The following is a 16,341-nucleotide window of genomic DNA, read 5'->3' on the forward strand; positions in this document are numbered from 1 at the left end:
GTCAAGACAGCTCCTCATCAGGTAGGACACTGTTTCTGGATGTATTAAACTTTTATTGATTTTCATTTACTGACTTGTGCCTCCAGCACAAGACATTTTGCCCATTAGGTCTAATTAACGTGTTCTTGTACTGCAAAGTGCGTGATGTTATGAAGGATTGTTCTGCTTGATTATTTCAGTTATGTTATTATTGGCTACAGACACAGCCCTCAGGCCATTAACGTTTCGTAGTTCAGGCAGCATCTATGTGTTGGTACTTGTGGAGACCCAAAGTGAAATATACAACATTGCTATAACAGCCACTGAAAACCGCTTAGAGAAAGGTTAAGACTAGCTTTATTAAAATATTGCAGCAGATTGTGACGACAGGAGGTGGCTGATTCACTGCTGATCACATAGAGAAAGAATGGCAGGGCTCATGGAAAAGGGTGACATACGCTGGAAAAATCAGACACTTTCCTTTCTACAGAGAGTTTTGGCTTTTCTGTGATGTAGCAGAATCATTTTAGCGGGTCAGTTGATAAATCTCTCAGTTGATCAAGAAAGAGTGTACATTTCAACTAACCGAAAGCTGATTAGCAATGTTTGGCTTTTGAGAAAAAGGAGAAGTCGAGACAGGGAGAGAGAGAATGTTTGTGATAGTTGTGTACAGACGGTTTTGATCCGGCAAGAGAACACCCTACTCTTCCCCTTTCTCATGTGCACTAATGTCTGAATAAATGATATCTTGTGGACATTGGTGACTTAGTGGTTGATTCTCAATTCATCGAAGACCTGTGAAATGATCATATGTGTCAAGTCATACTCTTTTCTGCACCATTTCTTCTATATTCTGCTGAGAAAAGGCCGAGATATTATATTGGGGTATTAGTCTCTGTCACACAGCATGATAAAAATGGACTGGAAACTGAAACCAAAAAATAGCCTAAATTGGAATATACTTTGTTTATGAAGATTCACAGTCATTCAGGTAGTGGGATATCTGCTGTAGGAGTACTAGGTAAAAAGCATCTGGTATTGCTGCTTTATTTTTGAAAATACAGAATACGTTTTGAGTGAGTATCCATGGTAAAACCACCTGTAGTTTCCAGCTCAAAAAAAAAAAAAAAAAAAAAATCCCCACAGATTTGTATGCCTTGTGGTTCATCCTATTTTCAGGGCAGCTGAGATATTGCTGGAGCTATTTTTGCACCTCATGCATTTCTGCAGCGTGACCGGTGCAGCAGGCAGCACATGTCAGCTGGTTTTCTAGTTGTCTGCCATTCAGCAGAGGGTGACCAGTTTGAAGAGATGTGTTATAGTAAGACGAATGTGTTCTTTTCACTCTTTCTGTGGCAGGAGGAAGTTGACATGGTCCGTGGGTTGGGGGTGGGGGGTGTTTCAGCACTGAGAATGTGACAGTTTGAAGAGACGCATGCTAGGGGGAAGCAATGGATCATAGGCCTTGATTTTGTTTCCTGACTTTGTCCAGCTAAGAACAGAATAGCTTGCATGCACATAAAAAGCATAATGATTTTTACAACAGATGTAAAAGGAATGGAGCAGCTGCTATTTTATATTAGATAGTGCTAATAAAATATTCACTTCCTTTGTACAGAATTCCACCCAGTTGGAGCAACAATGACTTCCCATGTGAAACTCCGGAGGGAGAGGGTCAGTATGGTGGAGTACGACACACAAATCAAAGGTGAAAGAATTAATTTTATATGTGCCCCTATAACAACCTCCCCCTCTTTATCACACCCCATGTTGATTGTGATCAACATGTGCTCTTTTTGTAGGAAAAACAGCTTTTTAAAATCAACTTCTCACCTGCACCGAGACTTTCCGAATGAGTCATATTCTTTCGTGTTTCTTTCTCTTTCCCTTGTCTGTTGTTCTTTCTCCCCTTCTTTCTTCATCTATCAGAGGTGCGTTGCCAGCTTGCAGACCAACTGAAGGTGTTGGACTTGCAACTTGAGCAGAAAAGCCAGCTGCTGCAGGACCTGACAGACTACCTGCGGCGACGGGGTGAGATTGAAAGCGACTATGCCCGCTCCCTTGAAAAACTCACTGAAAGGTTCACCTCCAGAATTAAGAGGTAAAAGCAATCCTGCTCTTGACAATGCACATAATCTACTACATTAACTAGCAGTTCATTTGAGGAAACTGTTGTGTAGCATTCCTCATATTATCCATTCCTCAAATTATTTGTCCCTGTGTCTTCCTTTTTCTTCTCAGGAAGGAGCTCAGCAGTCACTCAGTGGCACAAGTCTGGCTGGCTCTGCTGTCTCAGACCCGCCAGGAAAGTAAGGACCATAATGGACTGAGCGAGAGCTGCAGCAATATCCTCATCCAGCCCCTCACACACTGTCTAGAGTTCACTCAACGCCTTGCCAAGAAGGTACTGATACAAGCACTGACCCACCAGCTGCAAACATGAAGCCTATAAAAAGGACAAGTCTGTACGTGTACAATGTAACTGACTTGGTGCTTGAAATACTACCACTTTCCTTTTTTGAATTTCATCCTGTGACCTCTAGACACTGAAAATATTTTGGGATCACTGTGTTTCACCACCTTACTTTGTGGTATTTTGTGTCTGCACCATATTTCCAGAGTAAAGACATCTGTTCTCAGTTACAAGACGGACTACTCAAGGTTACCACAGAGCTACAGACCGTAAGTGAGAAACCAACCACCCAAAACAATTTCCGTTTCCTAAACAAACAAAGAAAGTACTGCACTATTTGTCTGTGTGCAGGCATGGCGGACATACTACCAGTACCACTCAGACTATGTGTGTGCAGAAGGGAAGCTGAAGGAGGCAGAGAAACAGGAGGAAAAGCAGAAGCAGAGTGCCTCTAAGAAACTGGAGAGGTTGATAGAAAAAGTAAATATATATATATATACACTTTATGTGGTTTTGTATGCATGTATGTAGATCATGTGACTCTTTAATTTCTTGCTTATAAATGTTTGTGCTACAGAGACAAAATAAGGTTCAAGAGATATACCTGAAGTGCAGCAAGGGCCGAAATGACTACCTCATAAACCTGGGTGCAGCCAATGCCTCAATGAATAAGTACTACCTCCAAGACATCTCTACTCTCATCAACGTGAGTGCATCAGTTCATGCACTGGGTTGACTGCTGTCTTTTCCTAACGTACAAAAAACTCGAACAAACACTGTATAATACTCAATGTTCTGGGGTCCTTTTTTAGAGACACACCATCAGTTTTTGCCTTTTTGAATTTTAAAGTTCTGGCCTTCACAACAGTGCCCCTTTTGGGACAATCAAAGAACTTTTAAAACACTGTAACATAGTGTGGTATTAGAGATGTAGTGCCATAGATATCCCCCTAAAATATCATGTTTAAAGAAGAAATCATGATCTGAAAGCACCAAAATGAAGAAGGTGATATTGTCCGAAATGTCTGGTCTCCGTCAGTGTGCAGATGTAGGCTACCACCTCTCTTTGGGCCGGGTGATGCAGGCCTACCTGTCCAGACGGTCGCAGATTCAGCAGAACCTGAGCACGGGGCTGCAGCAGCTTCAAGGGGCTGTGTCCGGACTGGACCAGAGCCAGGACAGAGACACCCTCCTGCAGGACCATTACAACACCTTCTCTATGCCCCTTCGGTTCGCCTATCAGCCCCATGACGGGGACCAGGTGTGTGTTTTGTGGGAATCATCGACAAGTATGCTTTTTCAGTGGATTGTTAAGCTGTTTGGCATCATCTCTAGGCTCTCTTGTGTCTCGCAGGTTTCTGAAGTCAGTGCAGAGTGTGAGATGAGATGCGAGCTGGAGACCAGATTCAGACAGATACAGACCAGACTGAAAGCAGTCACCCAGGAAACAGAGGAGGTAGAGTAATTCACACCAACCCCTACAACTTATATTATCGTCTTTTTTGTGAGACTACTGTATTCGCCAGTGTTGTATTCAGAGTCACCACATATGAGTCCAAAGCTGTAATGCAATTATTTTCTTGTTTTCTTAACTGTGTTTTATTCAAGTAGGTGGAAAGTGTCCTGAGTGTAAGTAAAGACGTGAAGGCAAATTTGTAAATATGTGCGGAAAAAACAACAAAAAGTATCCAACTTAATTTGTGTGTTGTCTTTTTAAAAAAATTATTTTTAAATTAATCAAAATTAGGCCAGTGTGTTTTCAGGTCAGTAAATGCAGCAACGTGCCAAATTTAAAAAGACTTTATTACCACATTTCAAATCTGAGGCACTAAACCTCAAGTTCAAGTCAACAGTTAGTCATCCCCCTTGTTTGTACTATTTACATATGTTAAAATTGTAATTCTGGCTTTTTTGACAGGCAATTGAAAGCAACAAAATTGCAATTATTTACAAATGTTAGTTAGCCTCAGACTCTGATATTTTACACACCATATAGTCACTGGCGTGACCATAATTAAGTGCAGGAAGCATAATATTAAGTTATTATCTGTGCCACTTTCATACAGGCCAGTAAGAACATGTCAGCAGCCCAGTCTTCCCTGCTGGAGAGTATCAGTGATGATGATCTGGAGCCCAGCAGCGGCAGCGGTTCGTCTCAGGACGGCAGCACTGAAAACCTGACGGTCAAGCCCAGTGTGGCCAGGCGCAGGGCCAACCTGCAGGAAATAGAAAACGTCTACTTCACTGTGAGTCTATTTTTAAAGTAGTATACCAAAATAGTACACTGTGTAGCTTGGTAATGATGATATACAGTTAGTGCAGATGTAGACTTGGTTTTTTGGTTTGACTGTTGGGTTTCGGTTGATGACAAGAAATGCAGTCAGTGGTGGTGACAGCATGATATTGATTTTAGATCACATGTGATTTGTTTTGCAGAGAGTAAAAGAGTACCTTGTTGGCAGTTCGCTGGTATCTAAACTGCAAGCCAAACATGACCTGCTTAAAGTGGCTGTTGAAAAAGGTATCACTTCTGCATTTTTCACCTAATTCCACAAGGCAAACTGCTGACTAAAAATGTCACTTGAGAGCAGTTGGTGCATTGTGTGGCATTATTGTCCAAAACTATTGTTGTTCCCTTTTTTTTTTTTTTTAACCAGCAAGCAAAGTGTTCCATTTTAATGTAATCTAATGAATTTCTCATTTCGTGTTATTGGCTGGTTCCTGGTTTAGATAGTTCTAATCCTTTCTTTTTTCTTCCTAGCTGAAGCATCAAATGTACATCAACGTAGGTAGGGACATAAATGTTTTAAGGCTTTGTATAGAGTCAGTATGTTCTTTATTTGTGAAACCCATATCATGCAGAAACTGTAGATATTACACAGTTGTGACAAAATCTGTCACAACACTGTCTTCACAATATGGTATCGTGCTTTGCAGACACAATGGAAAGTCTATGCGTGTCAGGAAGAATCACTCAAGTGTCAATTTGATGCACAACAGCAAACTTTTCACTGGGGACATGCTATCTTTCATACAGGTAGCTACTATCTTTATTACACCATCTGACCATTTCCTCTTCAAGTATTTCTGACTATTGAAGTATTCAGTTCATTTTTTTTCTTCAAGTACATCAGCTAGCAGCAATATAACAGACTTGCTGCCTGTGAAATTCATTACTAAATTTGTTTAATTCAGGCATCAGGGCAACAGATTCCAATTGTTGTGGAAAGCTGCATTCGCTTTATCAACCTCAATGGTGAGTATTTAAGAAGAACAGCGAACCAGCAGATACGCATTTGTAGCTCTGATGATTCCAATTAATATCATAAACATAGTTTTAGGTTAAAAACGCACAGTAAGACTTAAAGCAACTGCATGGAATTCAAAATTTCCCTGCCTTTAGAGCCCCCCAGCGTTCATATTAAAGCCACTGTGGCATACAGCAATGTCCCATTTACCTGCAAACAAAAGCTCATATCATAAGTATAATTTTAATGGAAAAAATGTTCTACACATAATGTTTTTAAATATATTTTTGGATTGGATGTAGAAAATTCTCAACTACATTATAGAATTGAGAGATTATTATAATCTGTCTGTCCACCAGGTCTCCACCATGAGGGGATATTTAGGGTGCCGGGGTCTCAGATGGAGGTCAACAACCTGAGGGATGCATTTGAGCGAGGTAGGCCTGTGTGTTTTTGTAAGAGTGCGTTGGCTTGACCCAATCTTATAGAGTAGCTCCCCTCATTATGGAGCATTAATAATGTGGGGCAGTGTGCTGTGGGCTTCCCCTGCAGGAGAGGACCCCCTGGCTGAGCAGAGATATGACCTGGACTCTGTGGCTGGAGTGTTGAAGCTCTACTTCAGAGGCTTGGAGAATCCCCTCTTCCCCATCGAAAGCACCAACCAACTCCTGGAGCAGTCTCGTGAGTGTGTGTGTGTGTGTGTGTGTGTGTGTGTTGAAATGTCAGTTAAGTCTGGCTAAAGGCACACAGCAGCAGCTTATCTTTCTTTTGTCACCTTTTCTTAGAAATAAAGGACAAGACAGAGAGAGCAGCTCAGCTCAAAGCGATCATCTCTTCCTATCCGGAGCCTGTCATCATTGTCATGAGATACCTCTTTGCATTCCTTCATCAGTAAGTATTGTAACGCTTTGCACTCGTTACTGTTCGGCACTTGGATATGCAAAAGAAAATAGCATCAAACAATAATTCACAGGAAACCGACAAATTTAGCTGATGACTTAATAGATCTGACAGAAGTATGATGGACCAGGGATTTTTGTTTCACATTATATATTTATTAAAACCAAATGTACACACCAGCTCATTTCCAGCGGGAGCAGCTGATAAGACAGCTTCAGGAAGTTGGCTTGATGTGATATTTTTTCACAAACAATTGGGCGAAATTGGATTTTTTTTTTTTTTTAATTTAGATTTTTTTTTTTTTTTCATGAAATGTATATAGCAATGTATAACAGTAGCACTAAAGTGTAATTTTGTCAGTGCAAAATGACAGCACTATGAATGGTGACTTGGCAGAGATAGAGATCAATCACACCAAAATAGACTAAGGGAAAAAAAGGTTCACACACAGAACACTGTGTGTACATAGAAACATAAAGGAAACAAATCAACTTAAAGGAAAAAATACATGCAAAACAATGGAGCATAGTTTAAATACCAGAACACTTGAAAGGAAATAGTCCACGTAGGAGATAGGTGGAGGTACAATTTTGACGTTTATTTTTGTGAACATGTCTGTCTCTCTGTAAGAAGGCCCTCTTGCTCCTTATTTGTATAATTTTGCGTTTCTCTGCTCCCGTCCTGCAGTGTCTCGCAGTACAGTGACGAGAACATGATGCAGCCTTACAACCTGGCTGTGTGTTTCGGTCCCAGCCTCGTCAGAGGGGCTCAAGTTGAAGATGCTGTCACCCTGCAACCTCAGATCAACGCCCTGGTGAAGAGCATCATCCTCCAGCATGAAAGCATCTTCCCCAGCCAGAGTGAAGTACAAGGACCCGTGTATGAGAAATGCATGACACTGGAACAGGATGACTGGTGAGAAAAAAAGATCTGCATACCCAACGCATACACGCAACAAGGATACACTGTAAGGTTGAATGGTTATCTGAAGGTGTCTTCTTCACAGTGAGCCTCTCAATGAAGAAGGAGATGTGGACGGAGAGTACGCTCATGGCAAAGATGGTAAGTTTATGTGCTGGACTTGGTTGATCATTTCGCTAAGGCTCCGATGGTATCATTGGATAGAATGAAAGAATGCATCAATGTGATGTGCCACAGAGTTGGAAACAGGCTCCTCGGCCGCCAACAGCACCAGCTCGTCTGCGGCACCGCCACAGAAAAGAGCAGAGCGTCCCCGAGCCAACAGCAGCGGCTCCGTTGACCAAAATAGGTTAACAGGTGGGCCAGCAGGGGGCGGCATCGCCTCAGGTGGAAAGTTGATGCCTCAGATTCCCGTCGGGCCACAGTGCAAGCAACGGCCGGTCCCCTCTCCTGGGTTTGTGCGTAGAGAGTGAGTATCACAACATGTTGCAGCGTCACAGCTGACTTGTTGTATTTGTGTGAGAAATGAATATTATGTTTTCTGATGTCTGTTTCTGCATACAGATTCCAGGAACAGTCATCTACGGAGGATATTGTTCAAGTAGACAAGGTCTGTTTTTTGTTTGATTTTGTTTCTTCCTCATTTAGTTTTAAGTTGTTTCTACCATGGCAAAAGGCACCTTTTTATTATAATATGAAGGAGTGGTAAATGACTGACTGATAAAAGATCATAGATTTATCTTTTTCTAGTAAGTCATCTGCAACTATAAATGTCAAAAAGTCATTAATGAAGGGTTTTTACAACAGTCTGCTGTTGTAAATGCTGTGCTGTAACAAGTTGCTAATAAAAAGATTTTGGTCCAGATGTTCTGCAGCACTTTTCCAGAGGTTACGTGGCCTATCTGTCCTTTGGACATGTCTTCCTAGTGAACTAAAGAGCTAAAAAGACAAAGATTATTTTGTATTGGAGGAGGATAACACCAGCCAAGAGATTTTTCACAACATGGCAACCGAAATTAGTCAACAGCTTATTAACTAATCTATAGAGCATTAGGAAATGATTTAAGATTCATACCAAATAGTTAAAACTTACAAACATTTTTATAAAGAATGCCCTTTTAGAGAGCAGTGCCAAAAACTAATGATTAAATGACAATAGTACATTGTGGGTTTTATTACAAACATAAATTAGAAGCACCCAAGCAGAGGGGAATTCAGAAAACAAGGACAGTTTTGTCTTTTTCCTCTCGCTCATCACCATGTTTATTTCATCTCACAGGAGGTCTGTCGCCAGATGGACTCGGTCTTCAAGGAGCTCCTCTCACGGCAAGCACTGCAGGATCCCTCCTCTCCCTCTGTCCAAGCTCCCCAAAGGAAAGGGAGGCGGGATGGACGTAGAGGGAGAGGAGCGGGACTCTTCAAAACAGTAGATCCACTGGACTGAGAGGACTGGCATCAGTAGATGACATGAAAAGAGGGAGAGATGATACAAATCAAAACTGAGCTGTAGGGTGATGTCCTCTGACAGTACCTTTCAGCCCATCAGTTTCTAGAAAACTGAGATCACTAACCCATAGTCACGTCTTTGAGGTCCCTGTGATTGGTCTAGGCTTCATTTCACAGGGTGGCTCCCTACTCAGAAGCCCTTTCATTCATGTTTTGTGCAGCAGATCCCTGTTGTGACTGCAGATCTACAGTACAATGTGGAAACTGGTGGATTACTCGAAAATGTGCAAGTTAATGTACAGTTGAATGCAATTAAGAAACCTATGACTTTATATCTAAAGCTGTGGTAAGGGTTGATATTCGACTGTTTCCAGTTTAAGCCAAATTTTCTCCGTGATTTTTTTTTTTTTTTAAATTGTCAGTACATGCATATCTACATCCAACCACACATACATTCTTCATCAAATGTCCATTTACCAAAATGAGAAGAGTCACAAAGTTGATAAGACAACTGTGAATACTGAAGCTGTAAGAAATTAATTAATTATTTTAAGGATTTGTCGACAAACATATGACTTGTCTATATATCTGGCCTGCATGCCAAATAAATATTTTGTCTGTTCTCTCTGCTTTCCCTCAATATAAGGACTGGAAAATGTGGGACATGTAACTTACATTTCTATTACTTTAAAAGTTGGTTATTATGAGGTTTAAAATATATGATAGAATAATTTAGTATTTTGATTATTTTTGGATAAGATTTCAGTTTATATAAAAAGTGAAATAAACCAAAGGCATTTTAGAAATAGTTTTACTGTGGTAACAGAAATATAACATGAGGCCAACCACTGATCTAATCTCACAGACAACAATGAAAAAAAAAAACAAACAGGACCGTGGAAGAAAAAAATTAAGGTCAAGAAACTTTGGCAATAGACTTTTTTCATAATAGCCATTTTGACTTCAATAGAAGGGATTAATGACAGCCCTGTTCCATTTAAATGTATCTGCAACACTTCACAATGAGACATACACAATACCAGGACCTTGCTTGGACGTGGAGCCCCAAAATGGAACGCAGCCTATATTTGTTATTATCGTTATTAGTTGCACCTGTGCTTTTATTGCTATCACATGTCAAAATGTCTTCTGTGAAATAGTGCTATTGACTTGGCTAGTAATTTTGGCAGCTTACTCTTTTCTTAAGAACATATTTTCTGTTTTGAACAGAGAAAGAGACTCTCAGCCAGTAACTACACATTTAGATACAGAAAAACCTTCTAGAAAATTAAAAAAAAAAAAAAATTGTTCGAACATTTATGATACTGTAGATAAATTACCTTGATGTAATAAAAATAGTTGTGACCAAAAAAAAAAAAATTAAATGAACCCACAAGTTTATCTTATTGCATCTGGGATTTACCTGTATTATCATTATTGTATCTTATAGTGCCAAGATTAAAATTATTAGAAAAAAGAAACAATACAACTTTAAAATATAAAGATGTGATTAATACAGTGTAAGCAAAAGTATTCAGGTCCTTTACTTCAGTAAAAGTAGCAATGTAAAAATACTTGAATACAGTAAAAGTCCTGCATTCAAAATCTTACTAAAATAAGTGTTCATTAAGTATCAGAGTTAAAGTTCCAGACTCCAGTGTCCTAAAGTCCAGTGACAGGGGCACAATGGCCCCTGTCACTGTTATTACAGATGTGTTGTTAAACTGTTAAGTGTGTAAGAAGTATTTTAATGTGTTGGCTGACTAAGACTAGGCTAATTTTAACTCTTATGATATTAGGCAGTTTAATCTGCAACAATGCACCATACATTGAGATGTTTTGAATAAAAAAATTTTAGTCTGTAAAGTAACTTGAATGGCTGATGGTCAGATAGATTTAAAATACAACATTTTCCTTTAAAATGTAGTGGAGTGGAAATACAAAGTAAAATGGAGTTAAAGTAAGTAAGTTAGGCAATGCATTACTTGAATAAAATACACTTGGATAAAAAACAGTGTAGCGCACGGCACATAGCATTAACATCTATGCCATTTTTAAATATTTCAGGCAAAATATATTAGGCTATTTATGTAAGATGTAAAGGAATATTTTAATAAATCTAAAGGCCGACACTACAGCAAGTCAGGCTGACAACTGAGTGTATATACCCACAAAGCTGTTCTCAGTTTGCCTGATAGACCTGCTCAGGTTGGAGTTGTGCTGGGATTTACAGGAAGTCATCATGTATTATTATGAATGATTAAGTTTTAACTTGTCCCACAACAAAACTGAAAGGGGTTCTCCTGAAGTCCTGAAAAAATAATATTTTAGATTTTGTTTTAAAAGATAGTAACTTGTCTGTACATAAGTACTTCTACTTTTAATACTTTGAGCAGGCCCTCATTTAGCTGGTAATTCACTTTTACTCGAGTAGAATTTTGCCAAATTTGCAAGACTTTTACTTGTAACAGACTATTTTTACACTGTGGTTTTGCTTCTTTTCCTGAAGTAAAACATCTACAAACTTTTTCCGCCGCAGTCTAAAGCTTATTTTTTGTTTTGATGCTGATGACGTGTCGACTGAGTATTTTCCCAGAACGCTTCGCGGCGCAACAATCCACGTCATTCCAGCGCAGCCGCAGTGGAGTGTTACCGGTGAGCTGAGCTGTACTTCTTCTCTTCGGTCGGTGTGGAAGGAGCGGTGCAGTCCAGCAGCTGGAGCTCAGCAGCGACGACGAAACCTCTCAGACAGCCTCTCAGACACCACGATGATCCGGATAGCCGCCTTCCTCGCTCTGCTGGTGGTCGCCTGCTCGGGTACGTCAGCGGAGAACCAGTGGAAGAGACCTTAATAAAGCTTGTAATGCTAACCAGCCTTAGCTAGTGGCTAGCTCATCAGATCACTTCCATTTGTCCTCTAAGTTAGGGGGGGGATAATAATAAGTCTTGTTCAAAGGTTTGTTGTATAAGTGTCCAGGGTTTTAGCTAACCTCAGCTCTGCTTTCTGTGGGGACAGGAGAGAGCTGCACAGACCCAGTGATCACTCCATCGGCCTACACCACCTCTGACGCCGTCATCTCCTCCGAGTCTGTCTTCATCGTTGAACTCAGCCTGGCCTGTGCCAACGGAGCACAGGTAACTGTCCACCTCCAGCCCTTCAAAAGAGACACCATGATGATATATTGATGTTATCGACTCACTGGGGATCATTTCTGTCCTCTCCAGACTGTGACTCTGTATGCTGATGTGAATGGAAGACAGTTCCCTGTGACCAGAGGCCAGGATGTTGGCAAGTACCAGGTATGGTAGCATGTTCATGGCCATGTTCATATGTGCTCAAATCCAGCTGCATGCACCCATAACTACTGCCGACACCAGCAAAGTGCCCTTCTAAACTGCCTCAGTGAGATTCAGCACTTTATTACCTTTTCAACATCGGTGATCGAAATTTGTTTTGGTGAGCTCACAGTTAAACACAAACAAAAACATTACCTCACATACAGTAACCATCTTGGGAAATAAAACGAGATTTAAAAAAAATATAAATATTAATAAATAATAAATAATTAAAGCAAGCATTCCCATGGGGGGAGTGCTGTTGCAGAACCTGACTGTCCTGATTCTGATACTTTTCAGTCTTTTAAAAGATATGACGTTGAGGATTCATGAAGAATCTTGTTTCCCTTTTCCCATCAGGTCTAATTTTGAGGATAAATGTTGGATGTCCAACGATTTCCTAGAGTTGAATCAAAGCAACTCTGAGATTGATTTATGTGGCTTGCCTTACTCTATCCAGGCAATCCGCAATAACCTTGGCAGTCTGTCAGTATATGTTAAACCCGTTGCTAGAAGCCAGTTTGAGTCTAACCTCAGCTTACATGCCCAAGTCAAGAGAACTGTAAAGTCCTGCTTTCTCAACATAAGAAATATAACCAAAATGAAGTCATTTTTATCTTCTGCTGACCTGAAGAAAGCCATCCTCACTTTTATCTCTACTGTAATTCCATTTACTCTTGGTTGAGCCAAAGTTGTCTTTTCCCATCTGCCCTTGGTCCGAAAGGCGGCAGCAAGGATTTTAACTAATTCGAGGAAATACGATCGCATCAACCCCTACCTTGGCCTCTCCTCATTAGCTACCCGTTAATTTTAGAATTGTTTCTAAAATCTTAGCAATTACGATAAAGGGTAAACGGGGTCTTGCTCCCCTAACAAGCCAGATCACAGGCTGAGGTCTTCTGGTAAGGGTCTGTTGGGTGTTCCTAGATTGAAGTTAGTAACTAGAGGTGACAGAACCTTTTCTTCCTTTAGAACACCTTTCTAGAGGAACTCAAACTCACCACTTAAGTGTCAATCTTTAAGCCTCTTCTCAAAACAGTACTTGTACAGACAGGCATTTTTATGTTCACAAGCTACAGTCTGCCTTTTTATTGTGCCTTAATTTAGTGTTGTTGTTTTTTATGTCCAATTAAATGTTATTATCCTATGCTACATCCCACAATTTTTCTAACTTTCCAGAACTTACATTCTGACAAGCCTACCAATACACATAGTGACTGGCCAGGTGTATGGAAGTTTGAAAGTAGGCAGGCTTTTAACTTCTCTCTCAAGCTCTTTTTTTTTTTTTCTTTTTCATTCTTCACACAGCTACTGCTGTCACTTTTTATCTGTAAAAACAAGTGCAACTCTGAATGTATTTGAGGAGAGAGTGTCCAACCGTGTGCAGCGTTAGCCCTATTTTAACAATTCATTACATCCCACCCCTCTCTCTAATAGCAGGCTTTTCTCCTCAACTTCAAATGTGGCCATGGGGCACAGCTATACACACTTTTGCCTTCCAATGTGATCGGACAACAGTTTGTACAAACTTGTTTATTTCAAGCTTCCCCGGCCTTAATCCATTCCTCAGCAGACCCTAAATGCATAGCACAGCCTTTCAGAGAGGAGTGAAAGCTCTGAATTTAGACTACCCTAAAAACTTTCAGCCATTTGACAACATGTGACTTCTTCCCTCAGGTGTCTTGGAGTCTTCCTCACAAACAGGCCAGCTCTGGAACATATCAGGTCAAATTCTTCGATGAGGAGTCCTACAGTGCCCTGCGCAAGGTTATTGTATAGCTGTATATGTATAGTTGATAAGGTCATGGTTTACTGGCAGTCAGCTCCACTTGTTGTGCAAAGGCTGTTTTGATTTGAATTGTATGTGTGCATTTACTTTGTTCCAGGCCCAGAGAAACAATGAAGATGTGAATGCCATTCAGCCTCTCTTCTCCGTCAACATTGACCACAGGGTGAGACTCTTATAGGCCATCAGGTTGAACATGTGAATGCAGTCACAATAATGGTGCCATTAGCCTTGTAAAACTGACTAAACACTCTAGGATTAAAGCTCCTCTAATCAGTATTTTTATATTAACAATGAATCACATTACTACCTGTGTGTGAAAGGTGTCGAATTATCACCTGACACTGCAGTTGCCCTCAGCTTTACAGAGCTTTATAGCATCTTCCTGCTCATTGTTTGGATTTTCCAGCCTGACACTTTACCGTTTTGCTTCAGTCTTACGGCTCTCATCGGGAGGCAGCTGTTATCAGCGAGAAAGCTCTCAAAAAACCACAGTACACTCTTTCCACACAGAGCAGAGAGACAAATTTAGCGACTAGCTGGAGAACACAGTGGGGCATTTAGCAGCTAAAGAGTCTTGTATTTCCCGTCAGGAGTTGGAGTTACCAAGGGCATTATAGCAGCAGCCATGAGGAGTTAATGGGATAAGTGTCTGATTCACAGCTGGAATCCCTACATAAATTTACGAAAAAAAAACAAAACAAAAAACATTTTTATGGAGCTAACAAAGTCACTCGATAATTCAGTTGTAGATTAGGGACACAAGGGTCTTGGTTTGTATTTTTAAATCATACAAAATCACTTAAATAGAAAATTGTAATTTAAATTCAGTTCTATGGTTTTTTTGTTTTTTCCTTTTTATCTATGAAAGCCTCTTCCTTGACATCTTGGGAAAATCCTTTTGTGTTGCTACATATTAAAGAAAAAAGAGATTTAAGAATAACATCATACTTAAAAAATGACTGATCAGTCATTGTTTACTTTGTGACATGAGCCCAAATCTGAGTAATCACCCATGTGGCTTTCAGTCAAACCCGGCGAAACTGGAATGTGTCATTGGTTGTCATCTGTTTATCTTCTTCATCAGTAAACCTTTACTGATCTTTTTTTTTTTTTTTTCTAACCTCTTACTACAGGGTGCGTGGAGCGGCCCATGGGTGTCTACTGAGGTGGTGGCTGCCCTCATTGGTATCCTGGTCTATTACATGGCCTTCAGTGCCAAGAGCACCATCCAGGCATAAACAGATCCACAGTCAGTTTTTTCAACCACTGTATCGTTAAAGACTGAATTCTGGTGGAGCTCGATTAACAATCCATCATCCAGTGTTGTGGCAAGCCAACAGAATTTTGCCGCTTGATCTGCTATGGGATGAGGAGCAAGAGTAGCAGTCTTTGTATTGTTTTTATTCAGACTGTGTCTGTATGCCATCTGTCTTATCACTTTACAGATGAATTTTGTCACGAGTTTGTCCTGTCAGTATGGATGGAATTTTGTAATTTTTTTGGTAAAACCAGACAAATAAACCTGGACCACATAAATAAAGAAAACAAAAATAGATTTGTGTACTGTATTCAGTCGTGCTTAAAAGATGTCAATACATCCAGACCAGATTATCCTTTGTCCTTCTGTCTGGATACATCGGCCAGAGTGGGATTTGTACAGATGTGCTGAACACCAACAGAGAAAGGTCAAGCCTTCTTTGCATATGAAATGTCAATAATGTGACGGCACGGGCTGGCCTGAACAGGCCTAGTGTTTGTGTGTTCTCCAGTAAAATTAATAAATGGCTTGTTTTTCTTCTATTGTAATGTGTTGATTCATGTAATAGTCTCAGTGACAGGCTGCGGCTTTCAGAAATTCCTTTTTCTCCAAGACGAACTGGAGGATTCATGGTCTCTTACTCCATAACAGCAGATGTCAACTATGAGGGTTTTTTCTTTTTTTAATTTTCTGGTGCCAGTGGTAATTTGGTGAAGTCTAAATGATTCAATAGTTCCCTGAACTCATCTAGATCAAACGATAACCAGTTCCAACAAGGTTGAGCTTTCACAGACTAATTGCTAGAGGGATGACAGGTGGTTATACAGATATTCTTAAGAGCTGCACTTTCTGATTTGATAAGCAGTTTTTAAGAATTTCCACAGAAGATTTAAATCTATTAAAGGAAAAATACAACTGCTGTGATGTATTTGATTCATGAGAGAAATATTTGTGTTTTCCTTTTAAAAGTCTTACTTGTTTGATAGGATTTATGGTAGTTAACAAAATCACAAAAAATTACTCGTTGCTCTAAACGTGTTCAGCGTGGAGG

The 16,341-nt window shown here is 40.1% G+C and overlaps 2 protein-coding genes across 2 annotated transcripts; both read left to right on the top strand.

Moving 5' to 3' along the window:
- On the top strand, positions 1–9,665 carry LOC120803729 (rho GTPase-activating protein 4-like). Its single transcript, XM_040152542.1, has 22 exons — positions 1–21; positions 1,598–1,687; positions 1,909–2,080; positions 2,221–2,383; positions 2,599–2,661; positions 2,744–2,872; positions 2,970–3,098; positions 3,432–3,653; positions 3,747–3,848; positions 4,459–4,638; positions 4,829–4,913; positions 5,154–5,181; positions 5,330–5,429; positions 5,588–5,648; positions 6,000–6,077; positions 6,193–6,321; positions 6,426–6,531; positions 7,228–7,455; positions 7,547–7,602; positions 7,699–7,930; positions 8,026–8,071; positions 8,741–9,665. Exons 2-22 carry the CDS (start codon positions 1,621–1,623, stop codon positions 8,903–8,905), a joined length of 2,541 nt encoding a protein of 846 aa, XP_040008476.1. The 5' UTR covers positions 1–21; positions 1,598–1,620; the 3' UTR covers positions 8,906–9,665.
- A 1,847-nt stretch (positions 9,666–11,512) lies between these two features.
- On the top strand, positions 11,513–15,832 carry ssr4 (signal sequence receptor, delta). The gene is made up of 6 exons (XM_040152543.1): positions 11,513–11,724; positions 11,924–12,042; positions 12,133–12,207; positions 13,921–14,010; positions 14,130–14,195; positions 15,166–15,832. Exons 1-6 carry the CDS (start codon positions 11,676–11,678, stop codon positions 15,268–15,270), a joined length of 504 nt encoding a protein of 167 aa, XP_040008477.1. The 5' UTR covers positions 11,513–11,675; the 3' UTR covers positions 15,271–15,832.
- The last annotated feature ends 509 nt before the right edge of the window (positions 15,833–16,341 follow it).

The sequence above is a fragment of the Xiphias gladius genome, chromosome 18 (assembly GCF_016859285.1).
Source record: "Xiphias gladius isolate SHS-SW01 ecotype Sanya breed wild chromosome 18, ASM1685928v1, whole genome shotgun sequence".
NCBI classification, from domain to species: Eukaryota; Metazoa; Chordata; class Actinopteri; order Istiophoriformes; family Xiphiidae; genus Xiphias; species Xiphias gladius.

What these genes read in the sequence shown, in the direction of transcription:
- ssr4 (XM_040152543.1), top strand. Translation starts at nt 11,676, where the DNA reads ATGATCCGGATAGCCGCCTTCCTCGCTCTGCTGGTGGTCGCCTGCTCG. An exon ending in GCTGGTGGTCGCCTGCTCGG is followed by an intron (nt 11,725 to 11,923) that starts GTACGTCAGCGG and finishes CTGTGGGGACAG; the next exon opens with GAGAGAGCTGCACAGACCCA. An exon ending in AGGATGTTGGCAAGTACCAG is followed by an intron (nt 12,208 to 13,920) that starts GTATGGTAGCAT and finishes TTCTTCCCTCAG; the next exon opens with GTGTCTTGGAGTCTTCCTCA.
- LOC120803729 (XM_040152542.1), top strand. Translation starts at nt 1,621, where the DNA reads ATGACTTCCCATGTGAAACTCCGGAGGGAGAGGGTCAGTATGGTGGAG. An exon ending in AGCCCCATGACGGGGACCAG is followed by an intron (nt 3,654 to 3,746) that starts GTGTGTGTTTTG and finishes TGTGTCTCGCAG; the next exon opens with GTTTCTGAAGTCAGTGCAGA. An exon ending in TCAAATGTACATCAACGTAG is followed by an intron (nt 5,182 to 5,329) that starts GTAGGGACATAA and finishes CGTGCTTTGCAG; the next exon opens with ACACAATGGAAAGTCTATGC.